The 22288-nt window shown below is 41.6% G+C and overlaps 2 protein-coding genes across 2 annotated transcripts; one reads left to right on the top strand and one right to left on the bottom strand.

The window, feature by feature from the left end:
* Positions 1 to 2410: 2410 nt before the first annotated feature.
* islr2 (immunoglobulin superfamily containing leucine-rich repeat 2) lies at positions 2411 to 5794 on the top strand. Its single transcript, XM_071896524.2, has one exon. The coding sequence runs from the start codon at positions 2411 to 2413 to the stop codon at positions 4559 to 4561; it is 2151 nt and encodes a 716-aa protein (XP_071752625.2). The 3' UTR covers positions 4562 to 5794.
* A 1452-nt stretch (positions 5795 to 7246) lies between these two features.
* On the bottom strand, positions 7247 to 20281 carry stra6 (signaling receptor and transporter of retinol STRA6). The gene is made up of 17 exons (XM_071896459.2): positions 20211 to 20281; positions 18434 to 18500; positions 17597 to 17679; positions 17317 to 17450; positions 16288 to 16454; positions 14947 to 15072; positions 13990 to 14060; positions 12789 to 12868; positions 12613 to 12674; positions 12192 to 12354; positions 11719 to 11794; positions 11183 to 11316; positions 10467 to 10584; positions 9906 to 10007; positions 9595 to 9758; positions 8664 to 8801; positions 7247 to 7485 (listed from the first exon to the last, which is right to left on the bottom strand). The coding sequence occupies exons 1-17, from the start codon at positions 20279 to 20281 to the stop codon at positions 7247 to 7249; spliced, it is 1995 nt and encodes a 664-aa protein (XP_071752560.1).
* Between the last annotated feature and the right edge of the window lie 2007 nt (positions 20282 to 22288).

Raw genomic sequence — 22288 nt, 5'->3', positions numbered from 1 at the left:
CGATTGAAAAAAAAAACTACTCTAATCTCTATGTAGTTATTTTTTGTTATGTTTAAATCAAATATTTAGAATAGTAAACCAAAAAATATCAAAGTCTATATGATACATTGGTACTTTATTTAATGTACAGCACAACAGAACACAGGATTTTATATATATATATATATATATATATATATATATATATATATATATATATTGCCTACAAGCGTGTGTCAAAACAGTTACAGATTCTGTCTGTAATTACAGTCTCTGGACAGCAGGGGTCACTCTCATCTAAGAGGACTTCTTAGATTTTCTATTTTTAAAGCGCTTACATGAATCAGGAATCATGCCTTTAAAAACAAATAGCCTACGTTAAGACGGAGACACACACAGAGAGAGAGAGAGAGAGAGAGAGAGAGAGAGAGAGAGAGAGAGAGAGAGAGAGAGAAAGAGAGAGAGAGAGAGAGATGCTTAACAGGCCTACCAGAGGATGGCAGTATTTGAATAGAAAATCAAGCATTATGAAACACAAGTCTCAATCTCAAAAGCACCCCGGTTCTAACACTAATATTAACATTATAAGACGAATACCAATTCTAATCCATATGACTTAAACCTTTAAGGAACAAGAATGATTACTGATGTTCATTTAAAAGATATAAAGCCTAATTGTGATTCATTAAATGACTTAATTAACGGTATATATTTATTACAAACAACCAGGGAAATAAAAGCATTTTAAAAATCAAATTAATTAAGCTTGTTAAGAGTAACACATTTGTCGTCCTTTGTTCATCACGGTTCAACCTTCAGCTGTTTCCCTCAGCTGTCTCTGCCACTTGTAGCTATAACATATTCTTATAGGCTAAGCCACCAAATTAATTAATTCGGTGTCTTTGGTGTAAAGCAGAATATTCAGATTCACACAATCCTGATGTGTTGTAATCAAATGTCGAGACTCGGGATGACTGAAACCATATCCGAAATGTTCAGCCAATGGCTCAAGGACTTGAAGATTTTCTCTCGTTGACTTCTATTTAATTCAGTCTTTAATTTCTTTCATTTTGGATCAAATGCAAATAATGAAGCACTGCTGGACACTGTGCCCGACTGCCTGTCTGGCCTGACTGATGCTACTCAGACATCTAAACTTAAAATCTGTTTCACCGCGTTTGAAAACTCTCGGCTGAGTCTCTTCAGCATTAAAGACAATGGGCTACCAGACCCAATGAGGTCAAAGATTAGGCTTGGGTCGACGGAGTAATAAATTAAACATCAGATTCTAAATTATGAATTGTCTTTGAGGGTGGAGGACCCGGAGCTTCTGTATCTTTAATACTGAGGAGCGAGATGGGAGAGGCTGCGCGTTCACAATCCCCCCCTCTTGCTCCGCGGCTGCGGGAGCGCGCAGCGGATCTCACACTCGCTGGAGAGGAAAAGCGCCGTCGGACTGCACAGCATCTCACCGGGAGAAAAATGTTCCCTCCACCGCCCATCATCAGTGCCGCCGCGGTCTCCAAAAGTCATGTAAAAGGATCCACAACATACGAGGACACTAGTTTTTTCGACCATTAAACTTGTTTTAGAAGATTTTGAACTCCAAGCGTGATTTATACCGGAATTGGAAGTTAACATTGGACAGGTAAGACGATGCAGTAGGTAGTTAATTAAGCAGTTAAAATGAAAAAACAGACCTCAAAGACCATCCAGATCAGATTTAGGGGGGAAAAAACAGCCTATAGGTCTGTTGCAACTCTGAAGACTCTACAAAAGGGGATCTTGTCCTGAGTGCCGACTTGCACTCAAATTTGTATATGGGAATATCACAAAACCCTCGCTGAAGTGAAATGTTTTTGATTACCAGCAAACTCAACGAATTCAGCACCACGGACAGCGTCGCTGTGTCCGCACCGGTTTTTCATAACGCGCTCAGAGCAGGAGAGACCACCTGGCCCTGAATTTATTATAAATGCTGACATATGTGTGCACATGTAATATAAAGAGCATAGGTGTCCAAAAATCCTAAAAACTTTCTAAACTAAACGTTGTTTTTGTGCCGTGCTTTGGACGAAACGGCCAGTGAAAAAGAGGAAAACTTTGCGAATATGGCAGTGAAAATGAGAATCTGATGTCTCCAATCAACAATGGCAGCAGCAGCAGCAGCAGCAGTATTGACCCAGCGTTTTTATTTTTTCTGTTTTATTCTAATGCAGTGTTGCATTGTGTTGTACACCCATGCTTCCCGAGGCTTTACCTACTCCTACTTTCTACTCAAACTGCCATAAATATGAAGTGCATCAAGGTGTCACATTACATTACTGCTGGTGTATTCAACATGTTGGTCGTTATTTAAACCCCTTGATTGAGAATATGGCTATAACAACTTAGCTAACATCTGGTAATTGAATTCTTGCAGGTGCTGAAAATGGCGACAAGGCTCCTGCAGCTCCTTGCCTTGTGGACGACTGTGATTGGCATTGTGCAGTGCTGCCCAGAGTCCTGCAGCTGCCTGGACAAATATGCCCATCAGTTTGCTGACTGTGCTTACAAAGACCTGCTATTGGTACCTGTGGGTCTGCCCTCCAATGTCACCACCCTAAGTCTTTCTGCCAATAAGATCAAATTGCTGAAAAGTAAAAGCTTCATCAATGTCACTCAGGTGACCTCTCTCTGGCTGGCCCACAATGAGATAGTCACCATAGAGACGGACACCTTGGCCCCGCTGATCCAGCTCCGCAACCTGGACATCAGCTACAACAAAATTGTTAATTTTCCATGGGAGGACCTGCAAAACCTCACAGCCCTGCAGCTTCTGAAAATGAATAACAATGAAATGGTTAACCTTCCCAAGGATGCCTTCTCCACTCTCAAAGAACTGAGGTCGCTGCGCATCAACAACAATAAGTTCACCACCATTGTGCAGGGAACCTTCAGCGCCCTCTCCTCCATGTCCCACCTCCAGATCTTTAACAACCCCTTCACCTGCTCCTGTAGCCTGGAGTGGCTGAGGGATTGGATCGCAACGACCAAGATTTCTGTCCCTGATCAGAACTCCATTTCATGTGAAGCCCCTGAACACCTGAACGGTACAATGGTTACAAAGATTCCCAAACTGGACTGTAAGGCCCCTGTTGTCACTATCACCTACCAGCCCAACATTGAGAACACGGAGCTCTATGAGGGCTTCATGGTTATCTTAAACTGTGAGACCAAAGGGAGCCCAAAACCAGAAGTCAGTTGGGAGGTGAACGCAGGAAATCAACAGTTTCAATTCACCTTGCCTTCCATTGGTGAGATAAATGATTTGCCCATCAATGATAAAACAACCAACAATCGATTCCTTGTTTTTCAAAACGGCACCCTCATTATTCCCCGTATGAGTAAAAAGGAAGATGGAAATTATAGCTGCTCTGCAGTCAATGATTTAGGTAAGGCAGAGAGCAGTGTTAAAGTGGTGCTGGCAGGCACCCAAAAACATGCCACCAATTCAATGCTTGATTCTACAGTGGACAAGATCCATCCATCTGTCAACAAACCTGTAGGGCCTAAGACCTCCAAGAACAATGTGATCAACAGGCCCAAGTCTGAAGAAAAGGCCATGAGCATTTCACCTGGTTCGTCAGTCAAACACGATGCCACAAAGCAGGCTGGTGATGTTTCAGAGGACCTGCCATTTGCGAGCAAGTGTGGCGTAAGTGATGGCAATGAATACATCTCCAACCATGCCTTCAACCTGAGCCTGGATGACCTCAAGCAATATACATTTGATTTTGGTGTCATTGCATTGGAAGTGTCAGAGACGGAGGCCAAAGTACAGCTCAATCCACTTCAGCTTCCCAGCAGCAAGTCTAACCTTCACCTCAGTCACACTCAAAACCTGGAAACAGTGGACAAAGAGCTTTTCAGTCTATACCAGTCCTCAACCAAAAAAGCCCCTCTGGACATGCTATACCTTTGTGTAAATACTGGCAATGGGCACTCTATGGTTCAGTGGTCCAAGATAGAGGAGGGGGTTAATGCCTATCGCTTCCATGGTTTACTGCCTGGCACCAATTACACACTCTGTCTCACCTATGGGGGGCAGGACTGCCAGGTTCAAGTTGTCTTCACAACCAGGAAGAAAATCCCCTCTCTCCTGATCATCGTGGTTGTCAGCACTTTCCTTCTGGCTCTGGCCACCGTTCCCTTGCTGGGGGCCACCTGCTGCCATTTGTTATACAAGTATCAAGGAAAGACCTACAAGCTGATTATGAAGGCTCAGAATCCGGATCAGATGGAGAAACAAATGGCTGGAGATTTTGATCCCAGGGCGTCTTTTGTGGAATCAGAGAAAACCTTCAACCCCAGTGAGTTAGGTGAGGGAGAGGGAGAGGGGGAGGCCGACGGAGAAGACGCAGACGGAGAGGGAGAGGCTGAGGGCAGCGTGGTCACAGAGTCCATCCCCGGATCTTCATCCAAAACCAACCAGGAGGAATTTGAAGTGGGCTCGGAGTACAGTGACAGGTTACCGCTGGGAGCCGAGGCAGTCAACATCTCTGAGGAAATCAACGGCAACTACAAGCAGCCGAGTCGCTGAGCGCCCTTTGATTCCAGCGAGTATATTGTAAAATATTTACTTTTAAGTAGCCTACATTTAAGCAGGTAACTCACCTATCATTACCACACGTGAAAATGATGGCCCCTGAAAAAAGGTGGATCGTTTATTTTACCTCAGAAAGTACTCCGTCAATCACTGGGATTGTGAAATGATTCATGTGACATTAGTAGTCGGTTTTAACATTAAAACAAGCAACCACTCCTCAAAATGCGTTTACAATGCAAGCACAAATTTCTGCAATTTATCAGACCTCAAAACTGACAGTAAAGCATCGAAATGTCCCCTTTACGCAGGACGTATAGGCACGGGCGTCAACTGGGCATGTGGCGAGATATGGACACTCGCCACATGAGTGAATCCAAAATTGATGCTGTAGTTTTTAATCATCATATTGGAGAGCAAAGATCAAGCAAAAAAAAACAAAAAACTGCCAGAAATGTATCTGGAAGCCATATCTAACAAACAAAACAAAAAAAAAATCACACCAGGGACCAATGGTCTAAGCTGTGTGCGTCTGTGCAAGATAGTTGGTGAGCGGCGTCTATAAATCTTTCACACTGACCAAACAACATCTTCTCAGGAATCAGTGATCCGCCTCCACTTGTCGCTATAAGCGGGTGTGGAAGTTTTGGTGGAAATGAAATTAGACGCGCAGGTTTAGTGAGTCGTGCTGGACAGCGCCCACAGCGATGCCCTGCTGCCTATTGTCCTGTGAGACCAAAAGGGAAATTCACTCTAACTGTTGTAAAGGCGTGTGCTGTGCTTGGTGGGGAATCCCAGGTTATTTACCAACACATGTTGTTAAATGTAATGTAGGGCTTTAAGATGTGTGACTTTAACCTCTTACTCAACGGGTGCTTGCTATACTATCGCTTTTTACAATGGTTCTTAAACGTGTCCATGGCATGTCACACGTATTTCCTTGTGTGGTTTTTATTAGTGTAGTCTATAGGACTTTAGATATTACTGTCAATCTGTGATGTAAACCATGTGGATTGAAATTATTCTCTTTTTTACCGAGGTAAATGCGTTCCTATGAAGTAGCCATATCAACAAAAGGACGCAGGTGAGCGTCCGGCGGCTTCACTGTCTTGTAATTTTATGCATAGTGAGTTTTTGTGAACTGTTGTAAAAATAAAAAAATCCCGTGATCTTTCAAGATTTTTTTGATATAATTTTATGTAAGTGGAATTAATAAAACATCTGAAACCATTTTCTGTATTTCTCTTTGACCAGCGGTCACATATTAATTATTATATTAAGAAAAATACGCGTCGGCTGTTGAGAGAATTATTTAAAACAAAAATAAATGTATCATAAAAAAAACCTTAAAAATTTGAAATTTACTACGTTTGAAATCGCACTTTTTTATTATTATTTTTGAAATATTGTCCATAATGGATAGTCCTACTTCTTTCCTTTTGTTTATTATATATTCTGATAAAAGATGAGGAAAAAAATGAATAAGCTCTTTTTATTACTTTGTTACTGATAAACGGTAGGACGATTTCTAAGCTTATTTACGGGCAAGGTAAAAAACAACAAAAACCTCAAGACGACGGACGCTACGTCTGAAAGCTTTGATCAACACAGCCTCCTTTTGTCTTCATGTTCTTTTCGATCTAATCCAATTAATTTCGCTCAAACCAACAGCGCTAACATCATGCATTTGGAGACCAAAATGAACCAAAACAAGGAAGGATAATTTATATTTGTATTTCGTTTCAGTTTTATTTTCACAGTAATCACAATGAAAAATTAAGGTATTCATATTTAACTTAAAGCAGGCACTTTTTAAATGTAATGCAGAAACAAAAGATGTGATGGTGGTGGATAACAAAATTAAGAAACCAGAACACTCACGGATCTTGAAGAGTTTGAGAGTAAAAATTTTCACAACTAGAAAAGAAAAAGAAACTGCCTTTATGCCCAAAAACACATCAAAGCGTTTTTGGACGTGAAGGCCTACAGCTGAAACAGACAAAGACGATACAAACATTTTCATTTGCCTGGTATTTGGATAAGATGGGTGTTAAGATGGGTGTTAATTACACTGAACAAGTGTAAAATTGAACAAATTGAAAATTATTTACTCTACGAAAACAGTTAATTCTGTAAATTCATAAATAGTCACACATTCTAACCTTATATAAATACACTCTTCAAAAGAATGTCTGTTTCAGCACATCCATGTGTCTGGTTTGGGAAACCACAAATGTGTATAACTCTTTAATCCTATAAGTTAATAACATCATATTGGCAAAACATATGTTATTAACATGCAGTATATTGTGTTGAAAAGTATCACAAATGTTTGTTGTCTCAAAACACACACACACAAATGTGTTGAAAATGACACATCCTATAGGAGTGTGGTTAGACAGCAGTTCAGTGCCACACAGCTTTCCTGCCAGACTCGAGACTCCGGCCCTCACACACAAAACAACAAACAGTGAAACATGGACGGAACGAACTGGATACAGAATCTCCAGACAGACAGCAAAACGCTTAGTGAATAGCTCCACCTGACGCACAGAGCTATAAGTGCACTTATTTCAGAGTTAGGTGCAGGCACATCTATGCATGGACAAATAACACTATATAATTTGCCCAAAAACCAAGAGAGACTTTGCAGCCGATCCTCAACGGGGGTCACATTCACTCTCAGTTGCCGTCAGCAGCCTCTGCCTCCTTGGTTCCTGCCTTCTTGTTGCTGCCGTCCTTGGCGGTGCGGTTGAGGCTCCCGTTCAGAAAGCTCTCTGCGGTCTGACGCTGGAAGTGCTTCCTGGTGCCCACCAGGGAGGGGTTGTTGACCAGGGTGTAGAGGAGCTGCCAGTGCCCGCGAGCCCTCTTGGCACTGGACACTTTGTGCTGTTTCTTCTCCTGTTGGACCAGCTGGATCCCTGAGAACATTCAGACACCATGTTAGCACTGAGGCTACGTCCGCTCTGCTAGCAGACACAGCTACACACCAGTCCTCGTCACAGGCCTAGACAGCCTTTCCTAATCTAAATTGGAATGGGAAAAGAGTCTTTTGAAATGCAGTGTTTGGAGGATAGCCACCCAGGACCAGCTAGATACTACAGAAAGAGTAATAATAGAAGTAATCATATTCTAATCCTCTGAGCATGGTTGGAGCATATTGAGCTTGCCATTAACACACTGAAAGCTTAAGCCCCTTGGGCTGCATGAATATGAAACAGGCAATTAGAGTAGCTCATCTGTGTAATCAGCTACTCGAGAATTAATCTTTGTAAAACAATAGATTATTACTGATAATGCATTGTTCTCTGGATGCAAACAAGCAGCATCACCACCATTCATGTGTAATAGGACCCAGCCAGGCCCAGATACCACAGAGTTGGATTCCACGACAATGGAAGAATCCTGATTTGCCTGCTAATTGCTCACTATAATGTGCATCCTCTAGTGACCACATGTAGCATATTATCACTCACCTCCTATTTGAATACATAATATCACTGTCACTGCTAATGATCAACCACCAGCCTCAAATTACCTGTTAATATTTTTGGATAAAATACACAAAGAATAAATAATATGTGTGATGGTGAACTACAGAGCCACACTGTCTCTTTGTCTCTACACTCTCAGAGGCTGAGAGCTCAGGCGAGCGTGGGCACACCATAAGGATGACTGATTAGTTTATGACAGATCTGATGGAGACCAGCACCAGGACTGTAAATTATTCCACATTGAGACTCAATTTGCTCTTGACATATTAAATCAGAACCGCTAAGCTTTCATTCCTCCTGTACGTGCAAGACAGTGTTATGATCCAATTATGTTTTAGAGTGACCTGCCAGAGTCTGCGCCTGAATTCTAAATATCTCTGGAGAAATTAAACATGCCACACTCCTTTTATTGTAGAGCTGAGTCTGTATCTTTAAATGTATAAACATGTTGAAGAGAAACACACGGCAGCTGTTTTGTGGACTTCCAAGTCTGCCTGTGCTTGCAAAATGGTGCAGTGTGAATTGCATCATAAGTATTCTGTATCATATAATAAATGAACAATGAGCATGTAGTCTCTCATGGCATCGCGTTTTGTGCTACGGACCTTCCTCGGCATCCCGCGCCCTCTGTGCAGCATTTCCCTCCTGACCCACAGACTGGAGCAGCATCCCACAGAAGGCCTTCATCACAGGGTGAGACTGGCTCACCTCAATCTTCAGATAATGAGCATAGCAGCGGTAGGCTGCAGAAAGACGGAGGGAGGGGTGTCACTCTGACTGGGCAAAAGCAATAAACACATAGGATTGCACCCCGGGTTGGCTCTGAGGCAATCACACATAATGGCCATACAATCACAGTTTTTTTTACCCACCTGCTTTTCCTCACAACAGATGTCTCATGTCTGCAGCCATTGCTGAGATCGGTGCGCAATTAGATTCCCTTGCGTTGCACAGAATACAGATATCATACGAGTTGCACTGAGCTTCTAGCATGGCAAAGTGGATAGGATACGCATTTCTGGCCTCTAAGTGGGATCACTAGAAGTGCATTTGCTCATGGGAAAATTGGTTCTCTTTATATTATACTGTGGAAGCATCAAGCGCAAGAGTGGAAAAAAGCCCGCTGGCAACTACAAAGGTAAAAGACTTTGCATGTTGTTAATACTAATGAATATGTTAACATCGTGTGTCTGAAATTCAGCAGTGTACTCTCCATAGCACAGCAGGACTTGGAGAAAATATGTAAAATATAATAAAGCAATTAAATCTAAGAGATGGAATTAGCGAGCACTGCCTTGTTGATTTTATTGTTCTTTGAATGCAAGTATAATGCACCAAGCACTTTATTTTTCATGTGTATCTGCACTATTTTTAAGGGGAGAGAGCCAGGGCACAAGCTTTGCATTGAAATATGCTGTATTTTTTTTTAATGCACAGGGCAGTTGACTTGAACTCGGGGGTCGGCATAATGGCCACTGACAGTATGGCTGCACTGATCACCATCTGTGCATCATCGGTACAGAATGTCTGGCTCACCTGGGTCAAACGCCTCCACATTGCGGTTAAGAAGACTGATATCCATGCGTCCCAAATGGACAATGTTGAACAGGGCTGTGATGACCATGCGCCACAGTCCCAGCAGTACCCCAATCAAAACATTGACTGGAAACAGCAGGTAGGTCAGCAGGAACAGACTACCTCTGGAAAATAGATTAGATTGTATTAACCATACAATACTATGCTGCAGGTCTGATGCAGTAAAAAGCTTAGAAAATGGCAAATAACTGAATACATACACAATACATAGCAATAAATACAGTGAATCAGTGTGCGAAATGTAGTTCTACCTGTTGTCAAGGTCTCGTGTGCCTGCCGTTTTTTTGATAAAGCAAAACCTGGCTGTAATATGTTGAATCAACACAGCCAAGAGAAGCATCAACCAGAAGGGCCTGAAAGGACAAATCAACAATCATACATCTCCTGTAGTGATACGAGGAAGACAGATGGCAAATACCATTTCATGACTGACAGGACAATATGGAGGACAGAAATATTACTGTACAGCATACATGGAGCATGCCGTCGCTGCTGAGTGAAAACCTTGTATCTCTCAAATGTCCACTTTTCAGAAACTAAGAAAAACAGCCTTACTTTCAGATCGACCACCATGCATTTTTGAGTTTATCCAGTGGGTTTTGAAAAGGTTTCATAAGGCCAAGGGGTTGCAGAATTTTCTCAACCCAAAGAAGTCCTCCAGTTGAAGTTAAAACACAAAAAATCACCTGAATTCGAGTTACAAGGTTTTCACATGACAACAGCGATGTTATGGCAGGGAATGATGTCTTAGTCAAACAGCCCATGGACCGAGGTAGAGTGTAATGTGTGAGATGAGATGTGAGGACTCTCACCACATGCTCCACAGGATTTTAAAGAGTATCAGATTCTCTCCATGCAAGACAGGCATGATAATGAGGAAGACAGCAATCAGAAGGCAGAGGAAGAACACCATGGTTTGGATGATCATGCCTGGAGGGGAGAGATCAGAGCTTCAGGGCTACAGCAGGCACCTTGTCTGGCATGTTGCTTTATAGACTGACAACAGCTTTAGACTACACACCCACTCTACTCTCATGTAATGGTGAAAGGAAATTGTAATCCAGCTATCTCAAGAGCACGACTTGAAAGACATCCATTAATGAACCGCATCTATAGCCACACTGCACATTTATTCTAATGGAGAGCCCACTTGATGGGCTCTCCTAAAATTTCATTTGGACACATAAGGGAAGTGAAATTAGATTTCCTAGCAACAAAGGTAAAGTTAGAGTAGAATATATCTTCAAAATTAAATACTACTTCTACAGAAGTAGTATTAATAACATCTTATATCTCTTATACAAACTATTTTGCCACTGTATAACATTTGATGGCAAACACTTCCCTCTATTCTAACAGATGGAATAGTATTTCATTGTTTCAAACTCAATGTTGTGATAATCAAAGGCTTAACAGCAGTTTGTAAGAAAGACAACAACATGTTTTCGGAAAAAAAATAAAATAAATCAAAACTCTTTGCCTATTGCCATTATCTCCCATCAAACCCAGAGGGCATGTGCAGCTATACCAAAGCAGAGGTGGGCTGCGGTGAAGCTGGTGTATCCCATCCAGCAGACCAGCGCCGGACGGGACGGCCTGATGCTTCTCTGGCAGTTGTACACATTATAGATATCTCCTCTGTACAGCCCCTTCAGGTTTGACCTGTGGAAGGAAAAACACAATCCAGACACTAAGACAATGGAGCCCTATGCAATACATAAACCAATTCATTATTAGATGCACAAATTACATAGGAAATTAAAGAGGTAATTTAGCGCGGGATACAGTTGAATTGCAATTCGATATTCGACTCGGAAACTAATTTATTTTAATACGGCATCATATATGGTAATAGCGAAGTATTTCATTTCTTATCTTAATAGCCGTTTTCAATTCTGCCAGCAGAGTGAATGCTGTTCAGTCTGTCTGGATGATTAGTACTCCATTATGTTATAATAACTCCAGTCTGAACCATTACTGTATAATGAAGGAACCAGAATGTGCGGCACGCTTTTCGGTGCAGACAACAAACTTTGGGCTGCACTGTTTTGTTCTCAAACTTACCGATGCAGAACCATGGACCTCATGAGCATAGCCAGGTTGACCAAGCAGGACAGGGTCATCGCACAGATATAGCACACTGCCAAAACACACACAGCACATGACACCCAGGTTGTTTATTGTGGCAGTTGTCTCATTCATTGACACTCAGCACTTTCTGACATCACTTTCTGCTGATACAGAGTCAGTCCTATGTGAAAAACATGCAGCGAATAAGACATTGCAGAGCGCAGCTGTTCCAGCTTGTATTTGGTGTTTTAAAGGGTTATTTAAAAAGTATGAGCAACTAAGCCAGCATAAGAGGAAGACCATGTTAACTGTAAGTGTTACTGTGAATTGCCTGCAGCCACATTGTCTCCAATATGATATAACCAAAGAAACACATTATGAATCCCACTCTATTCAGTAAGTGGTTATAATGCGTTCTGCATATTTCATATCACTAAATGGCAGCATGAATCTCTGCATCCGCTCACCTTCTACACACCACATGTAATAGACCACTATCCTGACCACTTCTGCTTTGTCTGGAGACAGATTTATCCTGAAGCCAGAGAGCATGTAGGCAACCTCTTCATTGACTCCCATGCGGGCGGCCTGGAGAGTTGGCACCACCGCCAAGACCAGCAGCAGCGACATCTAAGGAAGAGGAAGTTTATTCAACAAAACAAGAAAACAACCTCTTACCTCAGCATGGTGCTACAATGGGTTTTATAGTTTGGGAGCATAAAACTGCTTTTAAGGGGTGCACATAATACATTCAATAGGCACTTAACACAGTGTATACATGAATAAGCAATTAACTTTAGTGACTGCTTCACTACATGCTTATGTATTATGTTATAGTTTGACATAATAGACATGGATTAAGTCTACAGTAATAGATTAGGTAATTACCTGGTATAGGGAAATGAATGACACTACGCCAGATATCGCCAACTTCAGTGGAAAACGGAAAACTGATAAAACCAAAAAAGTGCAAAAGTGTTATTTTAAAGTGTTAATTTAATAGGAGACAAACAACACACCAAGACATGACCAGACACAAAACAAGACACAGATGTCATATTTACCATCCTCTGGTGTATAAATGTATGACTTGACAGCATCAATTATCCTTTGAGTGATTTTGGGCTTCTCTGTGCTCGATGTACTGAGGAGAAAGGTGCACAGAGTTAAAATCATTTGTTTTACCTCACACTGACATTGGAAATCATCATTCCAATTGAGCCATTCTACAGAAGGCAATTCAGCTTTACCATTTTCCTCTCAGTTATTATCTTTGAATACATCAAATTATAGACAATTTGTTTCCATGTATACTCATGCAATATCTGTGAAATCAGATCCAGATAAAGCCGAAGCTGGAGGAAATACTTTCTTCCCTGGCACTCATTCACCATGATGACCTCAGGAAAACTATTTTCAACGACCTTTGCATCTCCCATGGGTCATTTGCATTGCCCCGATGATCATCTGCAGTGTGTGAGGAGCCATTTACAAGCCTTTGTCCAGTGCCAGGACAGTAACCCAGGCCCTCTAGACCGTCTCCCTGCTCACTCTGCCACCCTACCGCTGAACATTTTATTGTAATGAATATACCTTACTCCCTCTCTCCATTAGGATTTCCCCAGATAAAATCAGCTTCCTCTTTCCAGTGGAATAAAGAGTGGAAGCAAAGTGGATGTTTTATATTTGCATGATATTCACACCATCAAGTGAGGCCATCTGTTGAATATATCTGGCAGGAACAGAGGATACTTTCCAGACCGGGAAGCCCCTACTCCCACTGATGTGATGTACTAGAAATTCCCTCTTCCTGTAACTTAGTGATAGAAGCTACACTGCAAAGATATTCATCCACATAACAAGTTTCATTAGGTAAGTTCATTTTGGAAATAGAACTCCCTCATCAGTTGTATTAATACTCAGAAATTGTGATGATAGGAGGCACAGACCAAGTTGTTTTGTATTTCTCAACATTACACTACATTATAACTTCTGCAAACCAAAGAGAAGCCAAACACATTATTATATAACACAACACAATATTATATGTTAATGTCACTGAAATCTGCATACTGACTTGACGTTAAACACCCAATACAAATGGATTACTCTGTGATCACTGTTTAAGTTGCAACAATGATTTTTTTTTTTTCAGTGTAAAGTTTTTCATTTAATCATAGGATTATGCAAACTCTGTAAAATCTGCACTGCAAAACTATGATAACGTGGTAGCACTGAGTCGGAGGTGTGGCAGCTCATCCTCACCTGACTTTGGTGGGCTTCTTCTTCTTGAGGATTCTCTTTACATAGTCTTTATAGTAGCTGCTGTTTAAATCCTAAAGCCAAAAGAATAGCAAGAATAGCACACCGTGTGAGAGACAGTTGAAAGGAAACCAAAAATAGCAAATAGGCTTAACATATTTCAAAATTTAGCATCATTAGCAAAAAGTCTGAAAGCTGAATAAATTGATTTGATTTTTGGGGATGACAGATGGCATCTCAGTCTGAGCCTTCAAATTCCAAGATTCTCGACCTCCTCTGGAAACGAGGGGCAGGTTATAGATCCCAGCATGGCTTTCTGGGTATAACGGCACATTTTATCTTTGCAAACTAATACCAATATAACTGAACAATCCAAAAATAAAAGTGTTAAGTATGTAACGCACATATCTTTACAGATTTGTGGCGTCAGGTGCAGTGGTGTGGGGTGCAGGAGGGGGGGATGAGTCAAACCCCAGGCAATCGCCTCACCCCGGCTTTGTCACAACCATGCAGAGATTAGCATCAAATAAACACAGCATTGTGTCTCCCGAGTGAGAAAACAACGCAACCTTTTCATAATCTGATCAAGAACATAACGTAAACCAATTACGTCAAATCTACTTAAAATGATTAGGCCACCGGCACGCTGCGTTGGACTCCACATTTCCCTCTGCCTACATTGTAAGAGCACGATAAGCCCCTTGATTAGCGAGTGGCTTATGATGGTTTTTCACGTGCACAGAATCAGAAGAAATGTGCTTCTTAGTGAGTTTCTTTCTCCTTTTTATAGTTTAGGCTTACTTGAACTTACACAAGAAAGCAACACACACAGTTCTATCCATTTTATTAAGCAAGCAGGTCGCATAATTAGTGCCAGGCCTGTACAACTGGATTATGTTTATTCTCAGACCAATCTTGAGAAAGACTGTCAGAGGAATTGCTCTCGGATCAAAAACTTACCTCAGTAGCATTGTTTTTTTCAGTGCCCTTTAAGCCCTTGAATAGGAGAAGGGGATACTGGAAACTAAGGAATGCCAAACAAGCTATTTGGGGCAGGCTGGAGAAAAGAGAGTAGTGCTTGTGGATCTGCAAAGAAAAAAGAATCTAAATCAGCAAGTAACCTGTTGTTGGAGTTTGTCACACACTAGGAATGCATCTTAAAACTTGTGTGTTGGTGGGGTCCCATCTGGCCATATTTTCCCCAGACTGAAATAGTATGATATAGTGCTTGGGAGACAATGCAGAAATATTTTCAATCTCCATACTTAGTTATACACCAAGTATATAGTGACTCATTATTTTCTTTTTCTTTAATTTGACTTGAAAGATGGAATAATCCCTTACCCCTGGGCTTAAGTCAGTAAAATGTAAATTAAATGCACTTGTATATAAAAAGCCAATAAAGGCCTTTCAGATTTTCTGTTTAGTGAACCTAATTTTCTAGATTATCATCATTGGGTGTTTTTTATTTTATAGCCCTGAAATGTAGCTAAAAAATACTGAGATTTTGCATCAAAACATTGATATAATCTGTTGGAGGAAAGTAGCACAATATCATTGATGGAGTTGAGCCACAGCTCATGCCACATTGTTGCATCTCCTCACTCGGGGATCCCAAAATGCATATTGATTCATATTATTAAATGCTGTATACAAGAATATAAGCTTTTGCCTTTATGGTGATTCTTAAGAGAACAAAGAGCTCAAACTATGCAGATCAGCTCCATGCTGTCTGCAGCTTTTGGTGTGTGCCAGCTCACTGATGGGATAAGCAGTGTGGCCACGGCATTATTATTAGGAGATGACTATTACACAATGTGAAGCTTGGGTGTCTCTCTTTTACTGACAAAGACTAAAATGATTAACTGTGACAAAGCCTCTTGATTAAGAGCAACAAACACTGGAACCAATTGTTTTGACTCCTGGCTATTCATCGCCCAGAATAGCCACACAATATGGCATCTGCACAAAATCTAGGGGCAGCTATGCAGGAGGGGATGAGGACTAAAGCTCAAACCATGTATCCATGAATCCAACTTACATTCATCTATTCAAATCACATCTCCCACTATAATACAGACAAGCTTTGTTCTGTTACCAATGGGTTTCCAGACTAGAACAAATCAGCAGTTGTCTTTGCAATAAACCCCTAAAGCTTGGACAGATGAGACACTACAGAGAACACAACACATTTAAGAAATACTGGGACAATCAAAGAAATATCAGCTATATCTAACTCTGTATCTGTTACAGATGCATGCACTGGAAAGCATTGGGGTATTCAGTGGGATGTTTGCTTACCTGAGGTGTTTTGGGGCAGTCAATTTTCTGCCAGACCAGAACACCGAAGTGTGTCCATGACAACAGGCTACCAAGTACATAGCCAACTTTGTTATGTAAGGTGCCACATGCCAGGAGAGGGTAGTATAGAGCGGGGTAATAGAACAGGGCCAGAATCATCCAGTTCTCTGCAAATGCAACAAAGGAAAGTGTGAAGACCCAAAACATCAAAAGAATACCATGGAGAGATCCAATATCAAATGGTTGGACAAGTGCTGCTTAGCGTCTGTCCATTCATGATTTACTGTACCACGAGACTGTCCAAACAATACTGTTACTATGACAACTAATTCCACTTTTTTCCAGACTAAAAGACAACTTGTTTTCTCAAAATAGCTTGTGACTGACTTTAAATCATGCAGTGTCGAATAGCCACTATATTTCCTACTCTGCTGAACCTTGTACTGTTTAGGGATTGTGTAGAGTAGCAGGGGACTGACTCCTTAAATTCTTATGTAATTTAATTTCAGAAAAAAAGATTATAAAAAAAGCTTCTTGCAAAGCTTACCATCCAACCCCTAAGTCGAAAATAATAGAGAAACATGGAAACAAAATAATCCAATTACATAACAGAAGTATTTTACAAATAGACTGTCTATTTATGGAGATACATCAATCAGTGTTTAGTGTGTGGATCCTATCTACTCCCATCAACCAAGCCTTACTTTTGGATACATGTCCTAACCCTTGTTCAAAAGGGGGGCAGTGAATCACTTTCATACAACATATTTTGAAGAGAAGAGTCTCAGAAAATGAGCAATGCCTCCCAAACTAGGAAAGACACTACAGACACAAGGCTTCAAAACAACTATATCATAAAATCAAAATATAGTTACTGTTTACATTGTCAAAACTAATTACCAAAGTTTGAGCTAAAAGCAAAAATACAAGCTAAAGGGAAAAAATTGAGGCAAAACACTGCATCTATTGAAGATTTCCCAGCCTGGGACAAATTGACTGCAGCAAGAGTGATGTTAGTGACTTCCTCACGTTTGTTCTCTAAGTCGGTGGAGAAGGGGAGGGGGTTTGGCGAGATCACCAGGCCACACAGTTTGCAGAAGAGCACTCCAAACACAGCTACTGCCAGGCCCTTGTGCTGGGTATGGTCCAGGAAGTTGACCGGACTGTGGAATCAAGCAGCAGGTATTTAGAGCCCGCATGTTACCAGCTCCACATCTGACAGAAACTGTTATTCAGCACAAATGATCACACTAAAGAGGAAGCAGCTATTTAATCACATATTTAAACCCGAGATCAAACAGGGCCTCACCTGAGCAAACCTGGGAGTCCTTTCTGTCCATCTCCCAGCTTCGTGCGCCTGGCTAAGATTGCGAGGATCAGCATGACAACAAGCTGGAAGAGGAGACAGCTCAGTTAGCCCCATCTGCCCCCTCCTGACCCACAACAGTGTGCCCTGTGCAGCTATGAACCCTGGTTTGGACTATAAACAAGGGGAGTCCATGCCACAAAAGGCCAAACCCCAGTCTCTCATTAGTGCTCCCCATGGATCTGATCTGAATGAATCTTCATCAGTCAGGATCACTGGCCAGTGTGAGTTCAGTGACCTGACATGACCTGTGACACATTTAGGAAACATGAAGGCTGGAAAAACGGCCTTGCTATGATTTGGGCAAACAAGGACTAATTACTAGGAGTCTTTTTAAACAGACATCAAAAGGTAGAGAAGGTAAAGTCCCAGTAAAACCACTATTCAAGCATTTGACATCTTAACAAATTAAGATTATGTGTAACACAAAGTGTAATGTTAATGATAGTGGATCAAATATTGGCTGAGTAGCACATGGTTTGACTACTATGCCTCAGAGGGCCAATTTGCTCAGAAATAGATCTTCTGCACTCAACGATTACACATTTATTTTCTACATTACTTTAATTGCATGACTTAATTGAAACAGAGCTGAGCGTGGCAGCCATGCACTGCAAAAGCCTATCAATAGAAAGGAAAGCATGATATCTTGGTGTATCATAAAACATGCTTTTCTTCTGACACCTAGGTGTGATATCATACACCCAATGAATGAATGACAGTGAATGACAGGATGGTGTGAACTGGTGTCACATTAATCCAACAGGAGAGGGGACTTACAGATATTGCAGTGATGCATATATGGTAGAGCCTGTCATCAGCAGTGGGGTCACATGGAGGGATTATTCTGAAAAAAGGGGGGGAAAAAAAAAATCACACAGCAAAACAATCAATCTGTTAGAGTCTTATAACTCGAGGCACTTGAGTCATACCTATACGTCACTAAATCTCTCACCAACGGTGTCAAGACCATTTGTGGCTGGGAGCTTGTGTGGCCCGCTGAAATCGCACAGCCGAGATTTGCATTTAAACGGATTGCTATCAGCGTGACACAGGAAAACAACAAATGTCTATGTTCACGTTCCCGTACACTTGAGGAGCAGGAATGCATGCTCATGGGGTAGTAATTACAAGTGTGAAGTAGATATTCAGAGAAGCCCACAGATATTGTATGACATACTCCAACTATTCCAGGGTGGGACACTTGTACCGTGGTGCCTCATTACAAAAAAACACTACATATATGGCTTGTGAGTTGGCAGCTTCCTGGATGGATGTCATTACATTTTTCAAAAGCGTCTCTTACCTGTCCAAACAATGTGAGAATTTGTAACTTGGCACTCAGGGAGCATACCCTGGCACCAAACCAGACCATTTGTAAATTTAAGGCACTGTCAAAATTCACGTTTCCAGAGAGTCATAATCTCAGAGCTCAGTGAACACACCGGCTGAGAAGGAGCTGCAGCAGGACATTTGACTGTTTACAACAGGAGCCAAATAGTATCAAACTAACCTGCTAAGCTTGCTTACGAGTTAGAGCAGTGGCCGGTCCACACAGTGAAAAAACCTTTTCCTCAGACCACAACTCACCACAGCCTGTTAATTTACATGACAGCCAGAGGGTTTATTAGCTAAACATGCGGCCGGTGATAAATGGACACTTGTTCCATCTTCCTTTTGTTATACTGTCCACCTGAACCCCTTATTTAATCTCTCAATGTTTATCTATTAGTCACTCTGTAACAATGAAAATGGGACGCTCATTTGTTTATACAGAGAAGCAACAAAAAGAACTAACTGGAAATACTGCATGTTTCCTGTTGCATTGTGGGATGGGTCAGGAGCACAGAATGATGTTATCCAAGGGACTGACATGTAATCTGAAATGGCTCACTGGCCTGTTTTGACTCTCTGTTTTGAGTCCAACCTTGTTTGGCACTACTTACTACATCTGATCTTCTATTGACTGAGACATTTGAGGAGTTTTCATTCTGACACATAAAAGCATTTCAGCTGTGGATTAGTTTGAATTGTGTACACATACTTGTTTCATACTTTGGACTCAACATTTCAGTTTTCCAAAACAACAGTCATTCCCAAAACATTAAGATAAAACAGGCTCTACTGTAGTATGACAAATGAACTGAAACCGATGCTAGGAGTGAACAGAACCAACAGTATGCACTGGCAAAAGATTGTACCAGTGTGCCAAGTGTCACCTAATACCTCTGTGAGACCATTATCTCACTGCAAAATTGTTCAGACGTAACAGAAGGTTGAACAACCACTGTTACACGTTAAAATAAACCATATACAGATTCAGCACATTATTTACCTGGTCGTGTTTCTTTACACAAAACAGTATTTTTAGAATTTTACAGATCTGTGGAAAACCTTTCGGACTGAACTAAGTGGATGTCATTTAGGAAGTTCAAAAGGGAGGGAGAGAGAGAGAGGGGGAGAGAGAGAGAGAGGGAGAGAGAGGGCAGCAAGTAGAACAACCTAAAAGCACTGCCTTTTAATCCCACCAAAGGAACACTATAAGATATGTACTTACTCAGGTTGGGCTTTGGGTGGCAAAGGATCTAGGACTGGGTACTCATAGTCCAGTAGAGCATCCTCATCCATTGTGCTGTCTCTTTTTCAAACAGATCCAATGTCTTACAAAAAGGGGCTAGAGCACTGTTCACCGTCCTGCCAATCTCTGGCGAGGTGCCGCTGTGATCCCCTCGACTGAAGAGGAAAAAGTGTCTCCCAAGTTGGGCTGTGCTGCTGCAGCTGAGTCCTGGTTCCCCTGTGTTTGGTCTCCTCTCTCTCTCTCTCACTCTGTTACCCTCCTTCTCAGCCTGTGTTCAGGTGCCCTGGTCCCACTGTGGAGCTGAGAGTAATGTGACAGTTCCTGGCTGCAGCGTGCCGCCTCCACACTTCAGGCCCTTTTTCAGAAGAGGGTTACCACCACACTGGGAGACTGGGGAGAGAGAGAGAGGAAGAGAGAGAGAGAGAGAGGGGGAGTGTGTGAAAGGAGGCAGAAATGTTCAGATCTGGGCAGCCAATCTGTAAGGCCACCTGCAGCTTACTGGGATTATATCTACTTCCGGGGTTGTGTTATTGGACCTGTGGCTGGTGGTGAGAGGGGTGAGGAGTGCCGACTTACAAAACTCAAGCTACGGCTGTGTGGGTAGCTGGAAGAGATGAGGCTCTCCTATCAGAGTAGAATTCCATCCGAGATAACAGGGAAATTCAACAGTTGTTCCCTTCAGTCATGTTGCAATTATCTTTGTGAAAGGTTACCAGCACTAAATCAGTCCGAGTAAATGTGTCCACTGGCAACACAACCTGGAACCAAACACAGCGAGGCGGGAGGAAAGGCACATGTGCAACGCAGCCGGACTATACCTATCCTCACCACATAACTCTGCACCTTCATCTTGATAAGGATCAGGGAAGGGAAGTTCATTCACCCCAGTACTTTGTCTTCAGCAGATAAAGCAATTAAGATAAAGGTTTCCAAGGGCAGATGCATATTTTTTTAAACCTGGTACCTGCATCTTAATTCTGCCCTGTTGGTGTTCAGTTAGTTTTACATCTTGTTTAGACTCAAACTACTTCAAGATGAAAGCTGAGATTACATCAGCATGGTGTCCCAAACTGCTGTCTTTGTTAAAGTTGAACCACTATATTGTACAGGGGTGGCAAGGGAAAACAATGACAGCAACAGAAAACAATTACTTCAGTAAGAAACTAGGACAAATCCATCGGAAAATAGTGGTGATCAGAAATGGACAAGTAATTTCCAAATAGTCACGAAAGTTGTCCTGTCAAGCTATTAATAAAGTTCCTACAGTTGTATTGGGGGAAAGGAGGGTTACTATATTTTCAATTGGGTACACAAGACATGAATGACATGGATTTAACAATGGGTAGATTCACACTGAGGCATAATATTAAACTCAAGACAATTAATGAATGCGACAACAGTTTTTGAGAGAGAAAATCTAGCCCCCAATTAAAGGGAAACACAGACAGGCCAAGGTCAAGGGTCAGGCCAACACCCCAGCTCCAATTAAATTATTTTGGCAACAAGTTGAGTAAAACCAAATGCACTTTTTTTTTTGCACTACTACAGGCTGAGCACTGCAAAAAGGATCTACAGTAGGGTGGAAGGTAGTGCAGCCTGTGCAACACAGAGACTTGTTTCTGCCTTCAGCTTCAGCGTGCTGAGACTAAGGCCGTTTTGCAATCCTACCTCCATGTCAGCGTACACTCATTATGCTGGGATTACAGTCACACAATGTTAAAAAGGAAACAAAAATACATTCCTAACACTCCTGAGAAAACATGGTTTCCCGAGGACAGCAAGCCACCAAATCAAATGCACTCCCAAAGAAAAAGTGGCCCAGCAAATAAAGGGGTCAATGAACAAAGAATGCTTTGAACAGTTATAATTACATCAGAGAGATGGCAGTTTGATTGTGCCAGACAGTTCACTTGTATCAGGTTTAGCTATGGTTGTTAGTTAGATGAGTTGCCTCAAAAGCTCTTTGATAGGAAGTATATCAAGCATGAGCCTTGTCAAAACAAACATAATTGGATTACTGATGGACCTACTTTTCTAATCCATTTTTAACAATCTAA

This window comes from Centroberyx gerrardi, chromosome 4, assembly GCF_048128805.1.
Source record: "Centroberyx gerrardi isolate f3 chromosome 4, fCenGer3.hap1.cur.20231027, whole genome shotgun sequence".
Lineage (NCBI taxonomy): Eukaryota > Metazoa > Chordata > Actinopteri > Beryciformes > Berycidae > Centroberyx > Centroberyx gerrardi.
This window is presented reverse-complemented; position numbering and strand designations above follow the sequence as displayed.

Bases quoted from the DNA above. Each gene is read 5' to 3' on its own strand.
- islr2 (XM_071896524.2), top strand. From the start codon at position 2,411: ATGGCGACAAGGCTCCTGCAGCTCCTTGCCTTGTGGACGACTGTGATT.
- stra6 (XM_071896459.2), bottom strand. From the start codon at position 20,281: ATGGATGAGGATGCTCTACTGGACTATGAGTACCCAGTCCTAGATCCT. The intron at 9,759-9,905 runs GTAGAACTACAT...TCTATTTTCCAG, and splicing joins ACACGAGACCTTGACAACAG to AGGTAGTCTGTTCCTGCTGA. The intron at 7,486-8,663 runs GTCCGTAGCACA...GAATGTTCTCAG, and splicing joins GGCGCGGGATGCCGAGGAAG to GGATCCAGCTGGTCCAACAG.